This window comes from Excalfactoria chinensis, chromosome 3 (genome assembly GCF_039878825.1).
Source record: "Excalfactoria chinensis isolate bCotChi1 chromosome 3, bCotChi1.hap2, whole genome shotgun sequence".
Lineage (NCBI taxonomy): Eukaryota > Metazoa > Chordata > Aves > Galliformes > Phasianidae > Excalfactoria > Excalfactoria chinensis.
In genome coordinates, this window is record NC_092827.1 from 83,855,814 (window position 1) to 83,874,976 (window position 19,163).

The window sequence follows — 19,163 nt, forward strand, 5'->3', positions numbered from 1 at the left end:
GTTTGTTTTTTATTGGGAGGATTAAAATGATAAAAGTGAACATTAGAAACCCCACTAACAAATTTAATATAGGGTGAATGTATGTGTGAGAAATCTGAATTTTCTTGAAGCTTGCATGGTAGAAATTAATGCATCATTTCTGACTCTTGAAGTAACATTCTTCCTTTACCACTCAGGACAAAGGTTCTGTTACAATTCTGTATCTCTGGATTAAGTTCCTTGTAAGCTAATTTATTCTAGAGAGAGTGCATGTTTCTATTTGCATGTATTCTGTTATTTTACTAGTCAGAAATTTTCAGTCAACAGAATAACATTTACAAGGAGCGAATAAGTATTTCCTGCATTCTGTTAACTACAGAATTCCACTACTGTTTTCTGTTCCTGGAAAGTAAAGGAGGGCTGCAACGTTTAATATTCTCCAAGAAGCTAACTAGTTATATTACATGTTTTATCTTCTCAGTTGAAATAAGTAGGGACCATGAAAGCTGCTTTTCATCTTCTACAATTATTTGTTCTGAACGGTGAAGCAATGGAAACACAACATTAAGAATTATTCCAGACTACTTCAAGGTTTTGTTACCTCTAGCATGTGTGGACTGATATTATATTAAGTATGTTTCTTCTTGGGTGGCTGAATGGAACTTCTGTTACTGTCTGTGAGCTGCTCTTCTAGTTTCTAATGTGTTATTCTAAAAATTATCTTCCCGGTAACATCATTCAATAGAATTCATAGAACTTCTTGTGTGTTTTGTAGGGTTGTGACTCTCAAATGAGCATGTCAGAAGTGTCCTGCAGTGAAAGTACCTCCTCTTGTCAGTCTCTGGTGCATGGCTCAGCTCCAGAAATCCTCGTTGGCCTCCTTTATAATGCTACAACTGGAAGATTATCAGCAGAAGTGATAAAAGGCAGCCACTTCAAAAACTTGGCAGCAAACAGACCACCCAGTGAGTGAAAATCGTTTTTCATCCTAATGCTTCTGTACTGGTGGGGCTCTTGGTAGTAAGGACTTCAATGCTATCATTTAGTCTTGCCCAATCAAAATGAAATAGAGCAATCATCAACTAATCTGTTTCATGTTTTATTTCTAGTCAGTGGGGAAATAGCAAAAATCTAAAATTCAAAATATTAATTGTAAGTTGACAAGCCTGCTTTAATTTTTCATGATGACTGACTAATAAATTACCTTTCTCATACTGATTAATTGCTAAATTACTAATGCCTCACATCACAGGCCAAGAATAAAAAGTTAGTGTTTAAAGAGAAAGTACATGCCAGTTGATATTAATATAAACACTATGAAGAGTTATTGCTCTTCCTAGAGGATTTGATACTGCAGCCTTTGATTGCTTATGTGCCTGAATATATGTGGTAGAAATGTATTTGATTTAGGAATGTCAGCGAAGACAATGTAGAAGCAAATTGAGACCTTTGGCATATATACTGTGCAGAAGGAAGATTTGTAATCAGCATTTGTTCAAAAATATGTTTGTCTGAAATATCTGTGAACTTTCTATACTTTAAATTGAGCCAGATGGAATGTCACATGCAGAATATTTTTACTGTCTCTAATTCTTTGATAAAGCTTGAGAAAGCTCAGTAACGAACTTTTAAAATTGTTCTTTAGATGTCGAGTCTGATTTACGTTAGCTGTAGCCAGACTTACCTACCTGTTCCTCTTGGTTTGGTGCTGAGGCTCAGGTTTTAGCCTGTCTTTCTGTTTCCTAATCTTCAGATTTGTATGGCACTATTAGATTAACCAGCAGGCTGACAATGTTTTGTAAGTGATTTTTCACATCTCACTTTGTCTCCAGAGTTTAGGAAGTAAGCCAAACAAGTTGAGACTGATGCTGTTGTCTTTTGTTCTAGACCCATGTTTTATTTCAATCATTAATTACATTTGGTTCAGCTGTATTCTGGTTTGCTCTCTGTGTATTTTCCATGCCAATTTAGCCAGCCTTCATTAACACTACCAGAGAAGGAAGGCAAAAGATGAATCTCAACTACATTTTTTATAATCAGGTAGCTCCCCTAGAATCACCTATTTGGAGACAAAGCATAGAAATAGATGGGAAAAGCCTGAAGAGCCAAGTGCAATGGAATCTCTAGAGAGAGACAAGTTTTTTCCATTTGGAACATGCAAATTAGTTGAGGGGAAGAATCTGTACTTGTTTTGAAGACAGATAGGCTAATTCCCTGGTAAGTTAATTCCCAAGGTGCACTCTTGTGTTAACAGTTACGTACACAACTATGATCAAAAGTTTTGGTTTCAGATTGCGTAGAACATGACACACAGCCCTGTAATAGTGTGTTCTGTCTTACCCTTTATGGAGGAAAGATTTCTTGGTGATAAAAGTTTCCAAATAACTACTCTTGCATTTTATCTTTTTGTCGTCCCCTCTGAAAAGTAGAAGAAAGCTTTGATATTCCTCATAAGACTCCTTGTTTACACAAATGGAGTTTTATTTCTAGACAGATGGAAGCTAGTACACCCTTTAGGTCTGGTAAGACAGTTGCAGAATATTGTGAAATTCAGATGTCTCCTGTGGATTGTTGTATGCATCCCCACCAACTGAAAACTCCTTGGAAATTCCTGGAACCAGGTGCATGTTTGTCATTTCCTACCTCCCTGCCAAATGGACTGTGGCCATACACCAGCTTCTCTAATAACTTTTGTAGAAGGCACATGGAGTTGATGATGAAATGCTCTGACCTCTTTTTTTTTTTTTTCTTGAACCATCAGTGATCTGGAAACTTTAGGAGTGCTGCAAAGCACATGCATAGGCCAGGTTTTGTTTAGGTCATGAGAAACTGCAGTAGGAAGGGTAGCGATTATTCTTTCCCTCAAATAATTCTTTGGATATTTTAGGGTTCATTAAATTTAATTTTTTGTGAAATGCTTCTGCAGCAAGTAGGATCGAGTCCTATGTTTCTGCTTCTTGGTAGTCTGTATTCCTCTGTGGCATATTTCTTATCTTAATTAGTGTTTCATTTAGCAACTAAGTACAAGCAAATAGGCCAGATCCTGCAAGCAGTCCAAGCATGTTAGAATGTGTCTTGGTTTCTCTTGTGACAGTGTACATTTTGTCTGATAAAAGAATGTTTCCTAATCTATCATCTTTTTTTTTCTTTTTTTTTTTTTTAAAACAAGGAATGAGTTTTTGCACATTAAATGTGTGTGTGTATGCACACAAAATCCATAGACATGAGTTTTCATAAGTGAGATCTGTGCATTTTTGTATAGGCAGATCCATACGGGAAATTCAAATTTAAGCCTCCCTCAGCTTTTTCTAGAGCTTAGGTTACAGTCATTCTTATGTCCAGCTCCATCACTACTCAAAAGCATTACAATTATGTGCCCATAACTGTAACACCTAAAGGCAGTAGAATCTTATTTTTTTAGTATGGTGATATTTTGCTTTATTGCTTTTCATGTAAGAAATTTAACCACTGTGTGCAGTTTTTCTAATATGCTGGAGTTTGCATGAAAAAGCGTAAGTGTTGATAAAATGGTTAGAGTTCTTTACCCAGTCTTCTATAACCTAATCATTTTCATGATTCTTTCTGTTTTCTGTGTGCTTTAGAACCCAGTAGCCATTACTGCTAAGACAATTCACTCTACAAGCAGTGTAATTTCTGTTCAAGATTACACAAAAACTGCACAAAAGTATCATTTCATGAAATTTTACCCAACAATCCTTTTGTTCAATCCTTTTTCTGATCTATGCTGCTAAGGTTTTGTGTTCTTCCAGTCCTGTGAATAGTGTTACCTCTTAAACTTTAACCTTAGATCCTCTCTCACCCAGCTATTGACATCTGGTCATTATTTCTCTTACTGCTTTCCACCCTCTGTTGTCAGATGGACTGTTCTGTTGTCTAAAACACTTGATAGGTGGACAGGTTTATATAATCCGAGGTGAGTTCCGGTAGAAACTAATTGGATGTTGTCTTTTTCATGCAAAGAAAACTTGCCAGCAGTAAAGCTATCCACAGCTGCCTACCATACTGGTTTATAAATGTGTATGCTTATTATTTCTTGCATTCTCTTGTTCACAAGTTGTGTCTATCTCTGATTATGGATAGTGGAATCTCAATGTACCTGCAAAGTGGAAGCATGCAATGTGTTTCTTTTTAGGGAAACTTGAGTCTTTTAATATTGTTTAGTAACAGTACAGTTACAAAGAATAAAAAAGAAAACAAATTGGATTACTTAACGCATTTGCGTTTCTTAAAATCAGTTATATCTTTATGAATATGTATCCTTCTGCAGGGAGCATCACTTAGTGCTTCTAGTCATGTGAAAACAGAGCTTTAAAAATAAGTATTTAAACCCATATACTGGTAATCAGTGTGTGCCAGCCACGTATACTTGCATCAGATTCCTATATCTACTTCCTAAGATCACTAAACAAGTTATGCTTTATGCTAGCATATTGAATCATGTTTAAAAAAAACTAAAGTGTATTCTTTCATGAATCTAGGAAATGAAAGCTGGTATTGTGCAAAATTCTACCTTTCGATGCACTTTGCAAAGTTTTAGTCTGAAAAAAATGAATAAATTCAAAAAGCCCAAAGTGAGAACCACATCCATGCAGAGATTATTCTTAAGCACTTAATTTTGGCTGTTGTTGTATCATCACTGCAGATACACATGTGTTTTTTTTTCATTTTACTTTTATTTCTCTCCACTACTTACCTTGATTCAATTTTTGTTCATTCTTACTCTCTGAAATTTCAGTGGTATGCTTTACAGTGTTGTGGCTAGTTTGAGCTTGCTAAGTGTTGATGCAACTTAAGTTTGCTTGGAACAAATGGGGGCTGGATGGGAAGAAGGATTATGAGGTATACCTTTAATTTAAGACATTTACTTAGTACTGAAGTCAGTTAATTTGTTACTGTGTTTGTAATACTTTGCTTACATGCCATCTTTTTCGTGTGTCTAGTCTGAGCTGTGTTCAGTTGCCTGGTATACACCATATCCTTGAATCTCATAAATATCTCATCATCAAAAGCATTTGTTCTAAGGTATCTGACATTCCAAATTATGTTTTATTTTGTAGATACATATGTTAAATTAACGCTCCTCAACTCCATGGGGCAAGAGATGTCCAAATGCAAAACTTCAATCCGACGAGGACAGCCAAATCCAGTATACAAAGAAACCTTCGTTTTCCAAGTGGCGCTGTTTCAGCTTTCGGATGTAACTCTCATATTGTCTGTATACAATAAGCGCAGCATGAAACGGAAAGAGATGATAGGGTGGATATCCTTAGGTCTCAACAGCTCAGGAGAAGATGAACTCAATCACTGGACTGAAATGAAAGAATCTAAAGGACAGCAAGTATGTAGATGGCATACTTTACTAGAATCTTAATGAAGAGTTCAAAGGGCAGTCATGGTTTTAAGGAAATTGTGTCTTTTGAGATGATGATCATTTCAAGTCACAGTCTGCAGAGCTGTTGTGGAAGTGAAAAATGGAAAATGAGATCAACATTCCATCTTAAAGAGTGCACAACCTGCAGAATGGTGGGATTTAATGTATAATCTTCACTTAGTATCAAACACTTCCTTGGTGTCAGAGGAGCCTTGCTGTATGCGAATATGTTAGCAGCCCCTCCCCCATCCACCTGATGCTGTATTTGTTTGGATTGTTTTGTGTTTTTCAACTCAGTAATATTTTATGTGAACTTTCCCAAATTGGTGTAAGCTCCTTCTTGTGTACTTTTTGTAATGCTGTAAGACTGTAGCTTCTGACCTGCCTGCATTCAGACTAAGGGTCAATAATTTGCACTATGTGAAAAAGCTGATGATCTGTAAAGCAAAAAACAAACAAACACCAATACCAAACAAACAGGAAAAAAAGCCCCACACTGGGGGAGAAGAAGATTTAGAGTAATATGGCGTATATGAATACAGTGTTGTTTTACACTGAGTTTCTTTCCAGGAGCTTAGTACAATTAAGTTTTCATTTTTGATATGAAATTGGTTTGAAAAATACTAGCGTTTGGGCATCAGGTGAACTTTGACATAAATGTTTCTTCAATACGTGACAGGAACGAGCTCTATATATGGTTTTTCCCCTTTGCCTGTACTTCTGCCTAATCCAAAGAGACCAGATCAGTAGTTTGGTCCCTTCCAAATCTCCTTAGACAGGTTGTACTGTAAAACTATGTAACTTTCTGTTGAAAGCACCTCCTGTGTTCATGTATTCCAATGTAGGAAGCTCCATAGAGCACGATTTTACTAAATATTTTTGTGTTAAGCAAATCAATATGGGTTTCTTTAAAATGTCAGCAGTTAGAAGCTAGGTTTGAAAGACTGGAGATAGTGGCAGCAGCTGAGCAACACAGAACAAACGAGAAATATTACGACTTTGGTTAAGTCAGACATCCTTTGAAACTCTTCTGAGCTGTTTTAGGGACTACTCAGTGCTGTTTGTTGGAAGTACAGAGCAGACCAGGAGTTTTTACCTTTCTTCTTAGAGAAGACAGCATTAGTGAGCTTTTGGTTTTCTGTTTTTCTTTTTAGTGATGTGCCAGCAACTGAATGAATTTTCCTGCCCCAAATAGGAGTTTTCTTTGTTTATGTTCAGGTTGGGAGGCACAGCTTTCCAACAACACAGTTGAGAAGCCACAGTATCACAAGAAAGTTCTCTATCTGATAAACACTTCTGGCTTCCACTGAAATTAGGGAAGTAACTGTTCTTCCAAGACCCCAGTTTGTCCCAAACATTTTAGTGGGAGTCGCACTAATTGTCTGACTGCTGAACCCAATTCAGATCAGTGAAATTGTCAATTGTTGAGTAATTATTGTTTTTAAAAGCTTCCTATTTCAAATACTCTACTTGCCTGTGGTGATGATTCATTTGCTTTTAATTGTTGCTGCATGGATAGCAAGCATATTTGTTTTTCTTATAAATGATGTTGATGTCTTACTAGTGTGAAACCTCACAGACTGTTTTAGCACTTGGTAGGTAGAAAAGTGGATTTTAGGATTTTGTTGAGATACTTAGTGGTAGCCTAGAGCATTCTGATTAGAATAATTTTATTTTAGCTAAATTTCTTTATAATACCTTTGGACAATCCTGGCTTTAGGATACAGGTGAGTATAGTGAGATTGGAGACAGTGGCTATAGGATAAGGTATTTCATGTAGTTCTCAAGTTCTTGCACTAGTTAACAATTTCACTAGGGCCTTTCTAAGGACACTGTAATTCCACTTAGTTTATTTGGTGCCTTCTGATGGGTTTATTTCCAGTGCCAGGTTTTCTGGTTTTAAAGATTTAAAGATTAGCAGGCCTTTTTTTTTTTTTTTTTTTTTTTTCTTAATCTTATATTGCACTGCTGCTTCATTTATGGAAGCTTTATTTACTACATAGAAATAATCCCCAAACTCTTTAACTTGGAAAGATCTTGCAGTGCTACAGTGCAGTTTGTTTCTTCTAGTCCTTGTTCCACAGTTCCCGAAGTGCAGTGTTGAGTGTAGCATTTAATTTAAAAATAAAAAACAATACAAAAATCCAAATTAATTTTATATGCATAAGGAAATTGCTCAGTTTTTTTTTTTTTTCCCAATACTTTTCTCTTTCCTACAATAGAAATTCTGACTTGAAAAATTGCTTTTGATCAGCTTTTAACGGACATGGAACCATTTTCACTCATTCTGTTTGTGGATACTAGGTGCATTTTCCTGAAGCTGTAATGTGTCTCTTAATGATTGTCTCTTTGAACAGGTTTTGCTTTGTAAAATAATGTACAGTATTTAACAGCAGAAATGGAAGAAGTTAATTCTAATGGATGGTATATTTAATGTTGCCATTGAACAAATGAAGAAGCCAATTTGGAAGGTGCAGAATATGGCCTTTTACAGAATCCAAACTAAACTAGCGATGTCATGACTTGGGTTTCTGTTTGTAGGTTGCATTGTTTTGGTTTTACATGTAATCAACCAAATTTCTAAGACACTGAAACCTTAATTTAGACACAGCAGACATTTATTATAGTCTCTGTTGGACACGTTTGGGAAAAGGAATCTCTTTCCAGATTATGTGACTCTTCCCATGATATCTGGTTCCAGTTTGTGCTTCACAGAGGAAAGTTTGGCTAATTTGTATTTATTCAGTAAAGGCTGGAAACAGTAGAGAATGGAAATGAATATTTAATTTTCAGGTGATAGAATAGCAATTTTCCATGTAAAACCAGTCACAGCAATAATTGGATTCACCCTGGCATTTTTATGAATTAGTTACAGTATCAGTAGCTGTCACGTTGTTCTTCCTTCACATAGATACCATTCTTATGCTTTGTTCGTCATTTTGTTCTTCTGGTTGTTTTAAGTGAGCCAATACTCTCCCATTTGAAATCTGCATTAGATGTATAAGACCCTGTATAGGGGTTTATACATAGACTGTGTTTTTGTTCATTCAGCTAAATCTCAAGCGTGGAAGAGAATTTCTAAAGAACAAAGTATTTGAAACTAATTAGAAATGGGCATTTGTGTTTTTCTCAGATTTGTCTGTGTTCTTCATAGCTTTTTGTTGCTTATCTTTATTCAAAAGTACAACTGGTACTTGGAGGAGTTTACCAAATCATTTGCTTTTCTGTTTGTCAATATGCTACATAGAGATGAAAGCTTTTGAATAGAATGTTTCCTGCCAGCAAAGGTTTAACTGTAGAACAGTGAAGTTCTTACAGGCTCTATTCTTGAACGTATTCTATCCTTTTTGCATATAATCCCATCATTTTAATGGTTAGAACATTTCACATAGATATTATCAAAGGTAAACTCTTACTAATGATAATAAATATGGGAGAAGATGGGTTAGTTCCTTTCCCAGTCTGTGGTATGGGCAAGATAGCAATCTGTACAGAAGTATGAAATAACTGTTCAAGAGGATGAGACTTGCAGTCCCTGTAGGACACTGCTGTCTCCCACATACTTGGAGACATGGAGTAAGCAGAGCCATGCTTTCACTCCCTACTCAGGGGGTAGTGCTGGTGAGATTCAGAGGTTGGTTTCTATGGTGCTGCCTCATGCTCAGAGCTTCAGAGGCAGCCACTCTGTAACCAGACGCTGAGTCTGACAGCAAAGGAAGGAGCCACGCAGGGTATAAGTTCTGCTATTGGAGGAATGTGATGTAATTTTTCTATCTGGTTACATTTACAATCCTCTAACTAATAATTAGTTTACAGAATAAGGTGAGCCTTTGGGGTTAATGTATTTGCTTTTACTGAAGCTGAAGGTTATTTATCAATGGAGAGAATACTGAAGCTGAAAACTCTTGTTTTGTTTTTGTTATTTGTTCTAGCAAATATTTTCACCTGTAATTTCTTGCAGCCGTTCTGATGGCAAGTGCAGTGCTTTTTCAGAGCTGTTTGTGATACTGATTTATTCTCTTTACTCCTTAATGATTTGCTCCTGCTCCCAGCATCTTGAGAAGCTGTCTGTGGCAGTCACTGGAGCTTAGAAGCTGAGGGCATCCTGCACTCTTAGCATAACGTAATGGTGCAAAATCCTGTGACCTGCCCAGCTCTCTAAGTTTTCTGAAATGTAAATCATCAGTTCTAATGTGATGAAACAGAAGACAAGGCAAACTTTTTTTTTTTTTTTTTTTTTTCATGGAGACTTTTTAATGTAATACTTGAATACAGATTGCTCTTAACGTGTATGAATTCTAACAAAAAGTCTGTGAATGATGTTTGATGGGAAGCCTCTTGGCCTGAGCTGTTCCTGCTTGGAACTAACAGCAGAATGCTTTTTCATTTAACCTGGAGTTGTGCTGAGCCCTTCTTCTTTACACTTTTCTGTATGATAAAAAAAAGAAGAAAAAAGCTGTCTTGTCTAAAGCAGGCTTTAATATTACAGCTTGTCAGTTGCAAGGCAGAATTGACTTCATCCTAAGCTGAATTCTCAATAACAATTTAACATTCTTTTAATTCTCTTATGGATGTGCATGCATACCTGCCATTAATATCTATGAGAGGAACCTATGGACATCATCAGGAGAGAAGACCTAAGACCTGACCCTGACAGTGTTACGTGTGGTGTGACCAGTAGATTAAAGAAGTGATACAGCATGGCAGCCGTAACACAGGCAGTTGAGATTCCAGTGATGAATAGATGTAAGAGAAACAAATATCAAGGTACCACCACAAATTCATTATTTAATCCTTTGCATATCTCTTATGTTTGTTTCTTCTTTTCCTGTGGATATGGAATATCTCAAAAACTTAATATTAAAATTGTTAAAGCAGTCACCAAACATTTTGATTGCTTGCACTGGAATATTTGGCAAATATTAATGTTAAAACGAGCCGTCAATAATTTTCCATTTTGTTGGTCTACTTAATGAGTAGCCAGATCTTATAGTTTATCACAACTGGGTTACTTTGTTCTGGTAGTAATTTTTGAGGGGAAAGTCACTGGAGCATTTGTTTCAGTGAAATGATGCCTGATGAATAGACATCATCTGAGAGTGAAAGCATTAAAATAAGAAATGGCTTCACGCAGTGGCAGAGTCCAAATCCACTCGTGGAGCCTCGTGGTCCTTGGAGGACCCTTCTCATAGAAAGTGTCTTGTGCATTGTAGGAGTGTATGCATGCAAGGCTACACATGCTGCTCTTCATGGGATCCCCAGGGCTTTTAACCTAGCATATTTTACAGAGAAAAGAAGAGTAGGTAAGTGTTTATGTGCAGGGTGAGTACAGACTGGCCTACAGTGATGTGGATTAGTTTAGCCTTAAGAACTTACCACTGCCCCTCCTTAAGTTCAAGCAGGGTTTCTTCCTTTCTGCCCACTATGCAGAAATCTTAAGCACTTAATGTATTTGTTTGTGTTATGCCTACCTGAATATGGCACAGCTGTTCTAATGTTAGCAAGCTTAGTGCATGTTTGACATGGTGTGTCTGAACTAATAGTAGGTCTGATACTTGCTGCACCAGGTTTTGCTTGTGTAATATAGAATAAAATCTGTGTGGGAAGGAATAGGCCAGGATTTAGGAAAGTGGATAGTATTGCTGCTTTAGGGATGAAACCCAAGAAACAGCAATGCCCAGGCAATGGGCAGTCATTTGCTTCTTGGAAGCATCTGCTGACAGGGGGGTTGGTACAGTCCCACCAAAAGCCGCACATCTCTGAGAATAATGCTTAAGAGAGCAGAAGCAGTAATACCATACTACTGAAGGAATACCTCGTGGACGTTCAGTGATGTAATTGCTGCCATCTTTCTCTTAGTTCTGAGAACAGAGTCTTGCCCATTGTACCAAATTAATTCCTTTGCTGCGTTTTGCAAATCCTATGGGCAGTCAATGCATGCCTGGGGTTTAAAGTGGATTGCTTTATAACTTTTAATTCATTTTCAAAGCATGATTTTGAGTTTTCAGGATTAACCAGAAGCATTATCATAGCTTTAAGATGTAAGGTAATTTCTTGGCTGTAATGCAAGCAAGTGGCAGGGCTTTGAACAAGTTTTGATAGGAAATTTTGCAAATGGCTTATTGTGACATTTTAAGAAAATTTCTAAGCAGTTGAATGTATTAGGGAATATTTACAAAAAAAAAAAAAAAAAAGAATTAAAAGTAAAAAGGAAATAAAGCAATGACCTTTTTTTACTACACACAGCTAATTTGCTGTCCTTTCCAGTAAACCACAAGGTTCATTAGTGCTCCGTACTGTTTTGTTTATGATGATAAATGTTTTTAATGTGATTTTCCTGACCAAGTGTAATTAGTGAAACCTTTTATTCAATGATTCCCTTCCTTTGCTTTTTTTAAGGAGAAATTTCTCCTTATATACTATATATACTTTCTTACAGAGCTTTCTTACCTATTTTTCTATAAGATGATTTAACAATCTGAAATTAAATGCTCTATGAGCAAGCTATATCACTGTTACACAATCTGAAGTGCTAATATAATGACTAAGGGCCTGAACCTACTGCCTTTCACTCAGGTTTTGGTTTAGCCACACTTCTTTCACATTGTGTAGTACCTTTCCCCATAAGCAACTCCATCTATTTCTCTGGAGTGACTCAGAGGAAGGTACTATTAACGTGAGTAATGGTGGTAAAACTGAGCCTCCTCTCCATTCTTAGCGGGACATCTGCTGTGAGTAAAGGCTGCTGGCTCTGTCCCAAAAGCGTAGTTATAGATTATAGTTCCCTTGATCTTCAGTAATTTTGAACGTGTTTTTCTGGTGACTATAAGCTAATAACTGATCGTAGTGAATACAAATATTGAGCCGTGCTGTTATCAGCAAGGTTATTAAAATGTGCGTCACATTTTAATTCATTCTCTCATTGGGGTATAAGAAATTGGGTTTGTGAAGCATTATATTACATAGAGATAGCACACATTCACCACATTTTTAATAAGTGTATGAAATAAAGGGTATGTAGCATTTTCTTGCATACTTTTATACTGCCTGTATTGCCACCGATGCACTCGGTGCCTTGTTTCTTTTGTATAAGACCAATATGTAGAGAAACTAATGTATCACATATAAGCAATGTTACTGCAACTCAAGAGATGTCTTAACCTGATTATCCCTAGTACAGGAGGTTTCCAATAGCAGTACAGTTTGATACAACGCATTTCTTTGAGATGTAGGCTTTTCCCTTTCCTCCCTCATCCCGCCTTTCCAGAAACCTCCTCACACGACTGTTCATTCCCAGCTGATTCCTGTGTCTGATGTAAGTCACATGGTGTTAACCAAAGAACCAAGGCTGTTTATAATTCTTCAGACAAACAATGTTTGGACCGTTATTTAAAGACAGAAATGACTTAATAGATCTTTTTGAACAAATATAAAATGAGCTTCTGTAAATGTGACTCACAGCTGAGAATATGAGATACCTCTTTTCTGACTGGTTGAGCATTATCATATTGGTGGCAATGTGCTCGATTTCTATTTCTTTGTGTTTTTTAATCAAAGCCACATCACAAAAATATAAGTCAGCGCTGTCAAATTAGCTTATTTTACCCATTTATACATAGATCTGAAATGTGCAGTTTTGAGAACAGATTCAGCTATTGTGTCTGAAGTCCTGGTGTTGTACAGTAACTGTGTAGCATATACAGGTCATATGGAAACAGACTCGTGCTGCATTATATGTACATTTCCTACTGGTATCCTCGTCACTGGGTAATTTATGTAATATTACGCTGTTTTCAACTAATGTTTCAACTTGAATTTTCTTGAAATTCAGAGCGTGTATAGCCTTAAACATTTAAGACACCAAGCACAGTTTTAAAGGGAAGAGGTTATATTTGCAAGTCCTGTTTAGCACAGAAATGGGAGAATTATTTTTATATGTCAATCATAGATGATAGAAAATGGGTATTATGCAGTCGTGTTACCAACCATGCTCCTAATTATATGCTTTTATAGAAAGTATTTCGGCTGAACTTTTTAGACATGAAACATCAGTGCTCATTTTCCTTCTTGAATTTGCTGATTCTGTTGTTGTGCTTTCATTTCTGTACAGAATCTTGGAGTCTGTGTTTTCTCTCTGCTTTCAGGATTCTTGAGCTTCTTTTCCTATTCTGTGGTTTTAAGTTGAATAAGCAGTAATTACAATTCTTTCTCTTTTTTATTTATTTATTTTTTAATTTATTTTGATAGTAACATGGAGTGAATGACTGTTTTCAACTGTTTATGTAGCTTATTAAATTCTTAGGACTTAGTTTGAATCTGTCATTGTAACCCAGATGAAGACATTCCTTTCATGGTGTCTCAGTCCACAGCAGGTGAAAATAGAGTTCTGGCAGTGAGTGTGTGGATCTGCATATTGGGTGTCAAATAGTGAATCCCCAGAAGGATTTATAATTATGTGTCACACTGTATCTACAGCATCTCCAGTCGTGTGATGTCAGATACTTCTTGTTTTCTTTATTATTAACTAGCAAAAAAAGGACTTTTATCATTTTGTGCTGGTGTTTATTAAACTTGGGGGTTTCCAGTGTGCAAGATTAGTTAGTGTCGTCAGCATTCTTTCTGGGAAAAAAAAAAACCACACAACAACAAAGCTGGTCTTTCAATGTATGCATTCCATTACTATTCTGATTTTGGCAAGAGGCAAAATGTCACCAGCCGTTTGTCGTTGTATTTACCTGTACAGCACAAGTAACTTTAATTCCATGTTGGTTTGATGAAAACATGCTGTAGTATACTTTCAGACTGTGGATCTCTCACATTAAAATAGTCATTTTACATACCTGAAGCTTTGCAGCTGCCATTTTCTATTTTGTTTGCTCTGCTTGTATCGTTTACTCTGTGTAATGTATTTCTGTCAGTTCTGGGACAGGAGCGATATCCTTTGGCTAATTCAGATTATTTTCTGTGCGTGGAATCAGTTTTTTTGCATGTTGACTTAATTGCTGGAAAGTATTTGAAAAAAGGAAAAAAAAAAAACCACACAACTTTTAAAGCTTGTTGTTGTCACTTTCCTTTGGAATTCATTAATCTTAAACACACATCACAGACTTCATTTTTTAGGAGATAGGAGCACTTTGTCAACTATTTGAACCGCTGTCTGCGTTAGAAGCAAAAGCTTAAATTTTGGCTCTGTTTCCAAATTTCTTAAGTTTCCACAATTCCTGCCCGTTTCTCACAGTCTTTGTTGGTGTCATGAATCTTCTACCTGGAGAATTTTAGATTCACTGGTGTGATAACGTTCGGACAAATATGATGTGTATATTGGCAAATAAAGACACACTCAGGTGATAATTCTGACTGACTGGAAATTGGCTTTACGCTGTGCTCTGCTGGGGTTATGTCTGCTTCTTTGTACTTCTCTTTGCCCCGCATGTATTTCTCAGGAACAGTCGCAACTAAAATACTTCCACGTTCTGCAGGAAAAAATAGGCTGAAATACTGGAAGTTAAACATAAAGAAATGCTTTCCATAAATAACAGTTAGAATGTCATTGTGACAGCTGAGATCTTCTATTCAACTACTTCTATACTTCTCTAACGTTTGTGTTATTTGATAGAGGAAAAAAAAGTTTTCTGGGCTCTTATGGCAGTTTTTTTTTTTTTTTTACAATGTGCCTAGATATATGTATATATTAATATGCATTAGCAGACATCCATATCCTAAAACTAGGAAGAGTTGGGTTTTCTATTGTTTCTTCCCATTTCTGCAGATGAAAGGAGCATAGTAGCCCAGTGGATCACCTGGACCTACCCCTGTCATCTGTGCACATCCTAGGACTTCTACAAACCAGATAATGTGGCACTCACTAATGTTAAGGCTGCTGTTTTCAAAAGGCAATATACTTAAAAATAAGTTGCCATTCTGTATGGTAACTGGTACCTATTTGCTAATTAAGAAACTTCAAGAGGATCCCTTAATGTATGTCCGTATTCTTTAGTCAGCATCATGAGGTGTTTGGTATCCCTTGTCAATACAGGGGAAAGAAATAGTCCAAGACCTACTAAACTGTGATTCCTGTGAACTATCAGGTAATTCTTTAAAAAGTGAGGATTTATGAAGCATGGAAGAAACAAAAGAAATATGTACTCAATACGGTAACAGTAGCTCACCATTTCTGAGCAGCACAGTTCTATCAAAAAATCACAGCCTAGAAGAGTTAATACACATGTATTGAATCCAACCTGAGCTCCATGAGTGGCACCTTTTGGTCACCCATGTTCCACACAGGTAGCTGAACAGAATTAGGTTAATGCTCACAGTTCCTAAATAGCTTGTTGTGCAGGAGCACGTGTTTCAGAGCCAAATTGCATCATTTCTATGCAGATGTACCTTGGCTTGTCAAAGGCTCTCTCTGAATAGTTGTCTTCATACAGCAAATTCCACATCAGGTATTATTTTAGAATCTCTTTGAAGTCACTAGTTACTCATTCCCCAGAGCTCCTGTGGGTAAGGGCCGTCTCTCATTTTCCTTCTGGAATCTGTAACCTGCATTTTCTCTCTGGTGTTGTTGTTTTTAGAGTCCAGCAGTGCGATTCTAATTTAGCGTTCGATTCACATTAGATGTGTGTTTTACTTGTAAATTACCCTACTTTTCTAAAATCAATGAGAGCAATAGTAAGGCATTTTGTTACCTGCTTATCATTTTGAGTAGCTGCATTTCAGCACAGGGGTTCTAAAAAAGCAGATCTGCTATTGGGAATAGTAAGGATAAAAGGAAGCAAGGAAGCCTAAAAATGTACAAATGAAATAAATTATCATCAAGTACGATCGCGCAACAAATCACTTGGGGTTTAGATAAATGATTTATTATCAAATTCAAAACCTAATAGGTTTGTGTGTTCTGAGTGTAGTTTACAGCGGTTTGTTTTCCACTTAATTAGAAGCCTTACATTTCATCTTATTAATAATGAAAATCCTCTTGTCAAATAGTGTAAAATCACGTTGAACTAATATGTATATTTTAGAGGCAGAGTAAATCCCCCCCCCCCCCCCCCACATTGCATTTTGTATTATTTCATTGCATTATGCAAGGGGGGGGGGGGGGGGGGGGGGGGGAAGACAGACATTCTGCTTTTAATTTTGCTAGTTTCAAATGAGGAAGCTCAATCTTTCATTCATGTTTGAGAAAGTCCAGAGCTGTAATGAAGATGGTTCAATCTCTGTAGCCACAGATTACAATTCAAGGTTAATTGTAAGCAGGAATACAGAATGCCAGGCCCGTTCATCTCAGTAAATATTAATATAAGAAATTAATCGGTAATTAAAACTTGAAATAGTATGTCCTGTTGTATCAGTTCTGCTGCAGTGGTGTAATAGTTAAGACAGGGAACAGGCACCAATCTGCCAAAGGAGATGAGGTTTGTATCCCGTTCGATTATTGGAGCTAGGGCCACATTTTCCATCACATGGCAGCATTTGCACCTGCCTGTGCTGAGACTTAAAGTATCAGTAGACTAAAACGTTGGTCACAAGCCTTTGCTAATTAATGCCTTACTGGAAAACATCTGGTATCGTTAGAAAAACAGGAGATACAGAGCATAGGGACCACTCATTTATTACAAGGAAAAAAATTAAAACCAAAGCAGTCAGCCAGGTTAAGGTCATGAAAACCTACCCAGATCTAAGCCCCAGGGTCAAATCATCACACCAGCTTGTTGTAGCTTTCTGAGACTCCGAAACACTTAGGAGTATACGTGCCAGGCCAACAGGCTAGGGAACAGCACTCACCATTCAGCCTTCACCATCTGCTCCATGTACAGCCGAGCAGAGAATCAGGATGAGGTAGTTCTATATGTTTCCTTATATCCAAGCACATACAGAAGGCGTGCCAGCAGACACAGACTATTGCCATCAACGAAACTCATTTTATATTGTTAAGTAGCAGCACTTGTTGGGAAATAGCAATCAGGCTGTTTCCAGCCTCTTGAATACACCTTTAAATAAAACAGCATGAAGGTGCGGTGCTATGTGTTGGTCTAAGCATGGGCTAAGAAAGTGGGAATTGCATTTAATTTCCTATTTGATACATACTGCTTTTGTAGCCTCAGCTGAGACCCTTATTTTGACCCTTTTCAGGCCAAAATGCTTCTTTGTCTCTTACCTTCATTAACAAAATTCCAGTTTTCTTCCACATCACTGATAAATCTGGGCACTGAATGACCTGCTAGACTATGAAATCAATCTGTAGGGCTGATGTGCAGCTTCTGCTAAAAGACTGTATGCTGAATACCTTGGTTGTGTAGTCTCTTGGGGACTCTCGCTACCAGCAAGAGCTGCTGAAGGATCAAGATGGGCCTATCAGGATCTTAAAGTGAAGTTTTCAGTGGGGTCAGTCCACCTGTGTGACTGGATTGATCACAGAGGAGTGCTGGTGCCAGCACAGGGAGGGGAGTGAGAGCACAGGGAGGGGTCAGCACTTGGCTGAAACCACAACCTGAAAAAAGCTTAGGGATATGGAGGCATCTTCCATTGGTGACTATTGCCTGAAAGTAATGTATCCAACTTTTTCTCATCTTGTTTCAAGCAAAATCTTGCCAAACTTTGTAAGTGAAATCCATAGGGGCAGGCAGAACTGATTCCAAATAAGTTTGGAACATCACAGAGTGTCGTCTTGAAATTGCTACTTAGTTGAGGTATAGCTCATCCTGTCAGAAAAATCAATTAGAAAATACATGGGAATGGCATCATTTAAAATGATGTACTGTCAATATTGAGTTGGAGGTTCTCCCAAATCTCCAACGACAATCCCTCTCATTTTCCTCTTTCTGCCCCCAGAATAGCGGTCCCACAGCAGGACTTGTATGGAGGCCAGGTTGCCCTGAATGCCCAACGCGTGGGGGGCTGCTCACTGTGCTCAGGCCCCAGCAGAACCCTGTGAGGAGTGGGGGGGGGAGGGGTGCTGTTGTGTGACCCACATGGGAGCACCAGCAAGCTGAGAGGTGGTGACTGCTGAAGGCAAGTCTGAAGCAGGCGCTTCCATACAAATGTGCTGGTAACCCACCCATCACGCATCTTGCACACTGGTCTGCTTCTCTGCTTCCTTTCTGGCTTTTCCGTGGAGTGCATTGATCCACCCTTAGGCAAGTGCTTCACTGCCAGAAATATTTCAAGGAATTGTTCTTCCCTTAGCGCCCATCCCACCCTCTCTAATTATGCATAGCATCTCGCTGAAAGCTTTCTCTAAAGGTAGACGTGCCGTATAACATCTATTGCATCGGGAGCCTGAAGACCAGAATACACTTAAAACTGTTCATTGTCATTCTGGGCAATCCAAATTAAACATCCCTGGAAAATGCTACACTCAGAAGAACAAAAGCCGTAAAACGATTCAATGAATTCACAGTCCGTATAACCACTGTGAGACAAGTGTTTCTGCCTTGCACTAAGGATGGAAACGTTGTCTTTATGGGAGTGTGCATTTTGAAACTGTGAACACAGCGCAGTGGTACATACTCAGACCTTCAGCCTTTGCTCATCCCCGGTGATGCTCTTTGTCAGTGGATTTTTCAGCAGGTCACTGTGCATAACCTGACCTGGTTTCTCCTCCGGACACAAGGTGGGGTGATGTTTTTCACTTCAATGGCTCCTTTCCTAATCGTGTATTGAAGCACTTCACAATCATTACATGGGTAGGTAGCCTTGTGCCCAGTGTGTGCACGGATGGCCTTATGTCATCCCTGAGTGGAGCTGCTGTGATGCTAAAGCCTACAGAGCTCTGAGCAGCTCAGGCCAC

General features: G+C 37.8%; 1 protein-coding gene across 7 annotated transcripts in view; it reads left to right on the plus strand.

Annotated features, from left to right (window-relative positions):
* SYT14 (synaptotagmin 14) overlaps positions 1-14,667 on the plus strand; it is an 82,732-nt gene extending 68,065 nt beyond the window's left edge. For 3 of the 7 annotated variants that reach the window (XM_072332517.1, XM_072332510.1, XM_072332511.1), the window contains 3 exons: positions 755-944; positions 3,857-3,913; positions 5,058-6,063. In XM_072332517.1, the coding sequence (XP_072188618.1) occupies positions 755-944; positions 3,857-3,913; positions 5,058-5,371 (561 nt within the window). In that variant the 3' untranslated portion in view covers positions 5,372-6,063. Of the gene's footprint in view, positions 1-754; positions 945-3,856; positions 3,914-5,057 lie in introns of all 7 variants that reach the window. The other 4 variants (XM_072332516.1, XM_072332513.1, XM_072332514.1 and 1 more) reach the window with 2 other exon arrangements.
* The last annotated feature ends 4,496 nt before the right edge of the window (positions 14,668-19,163 follow it).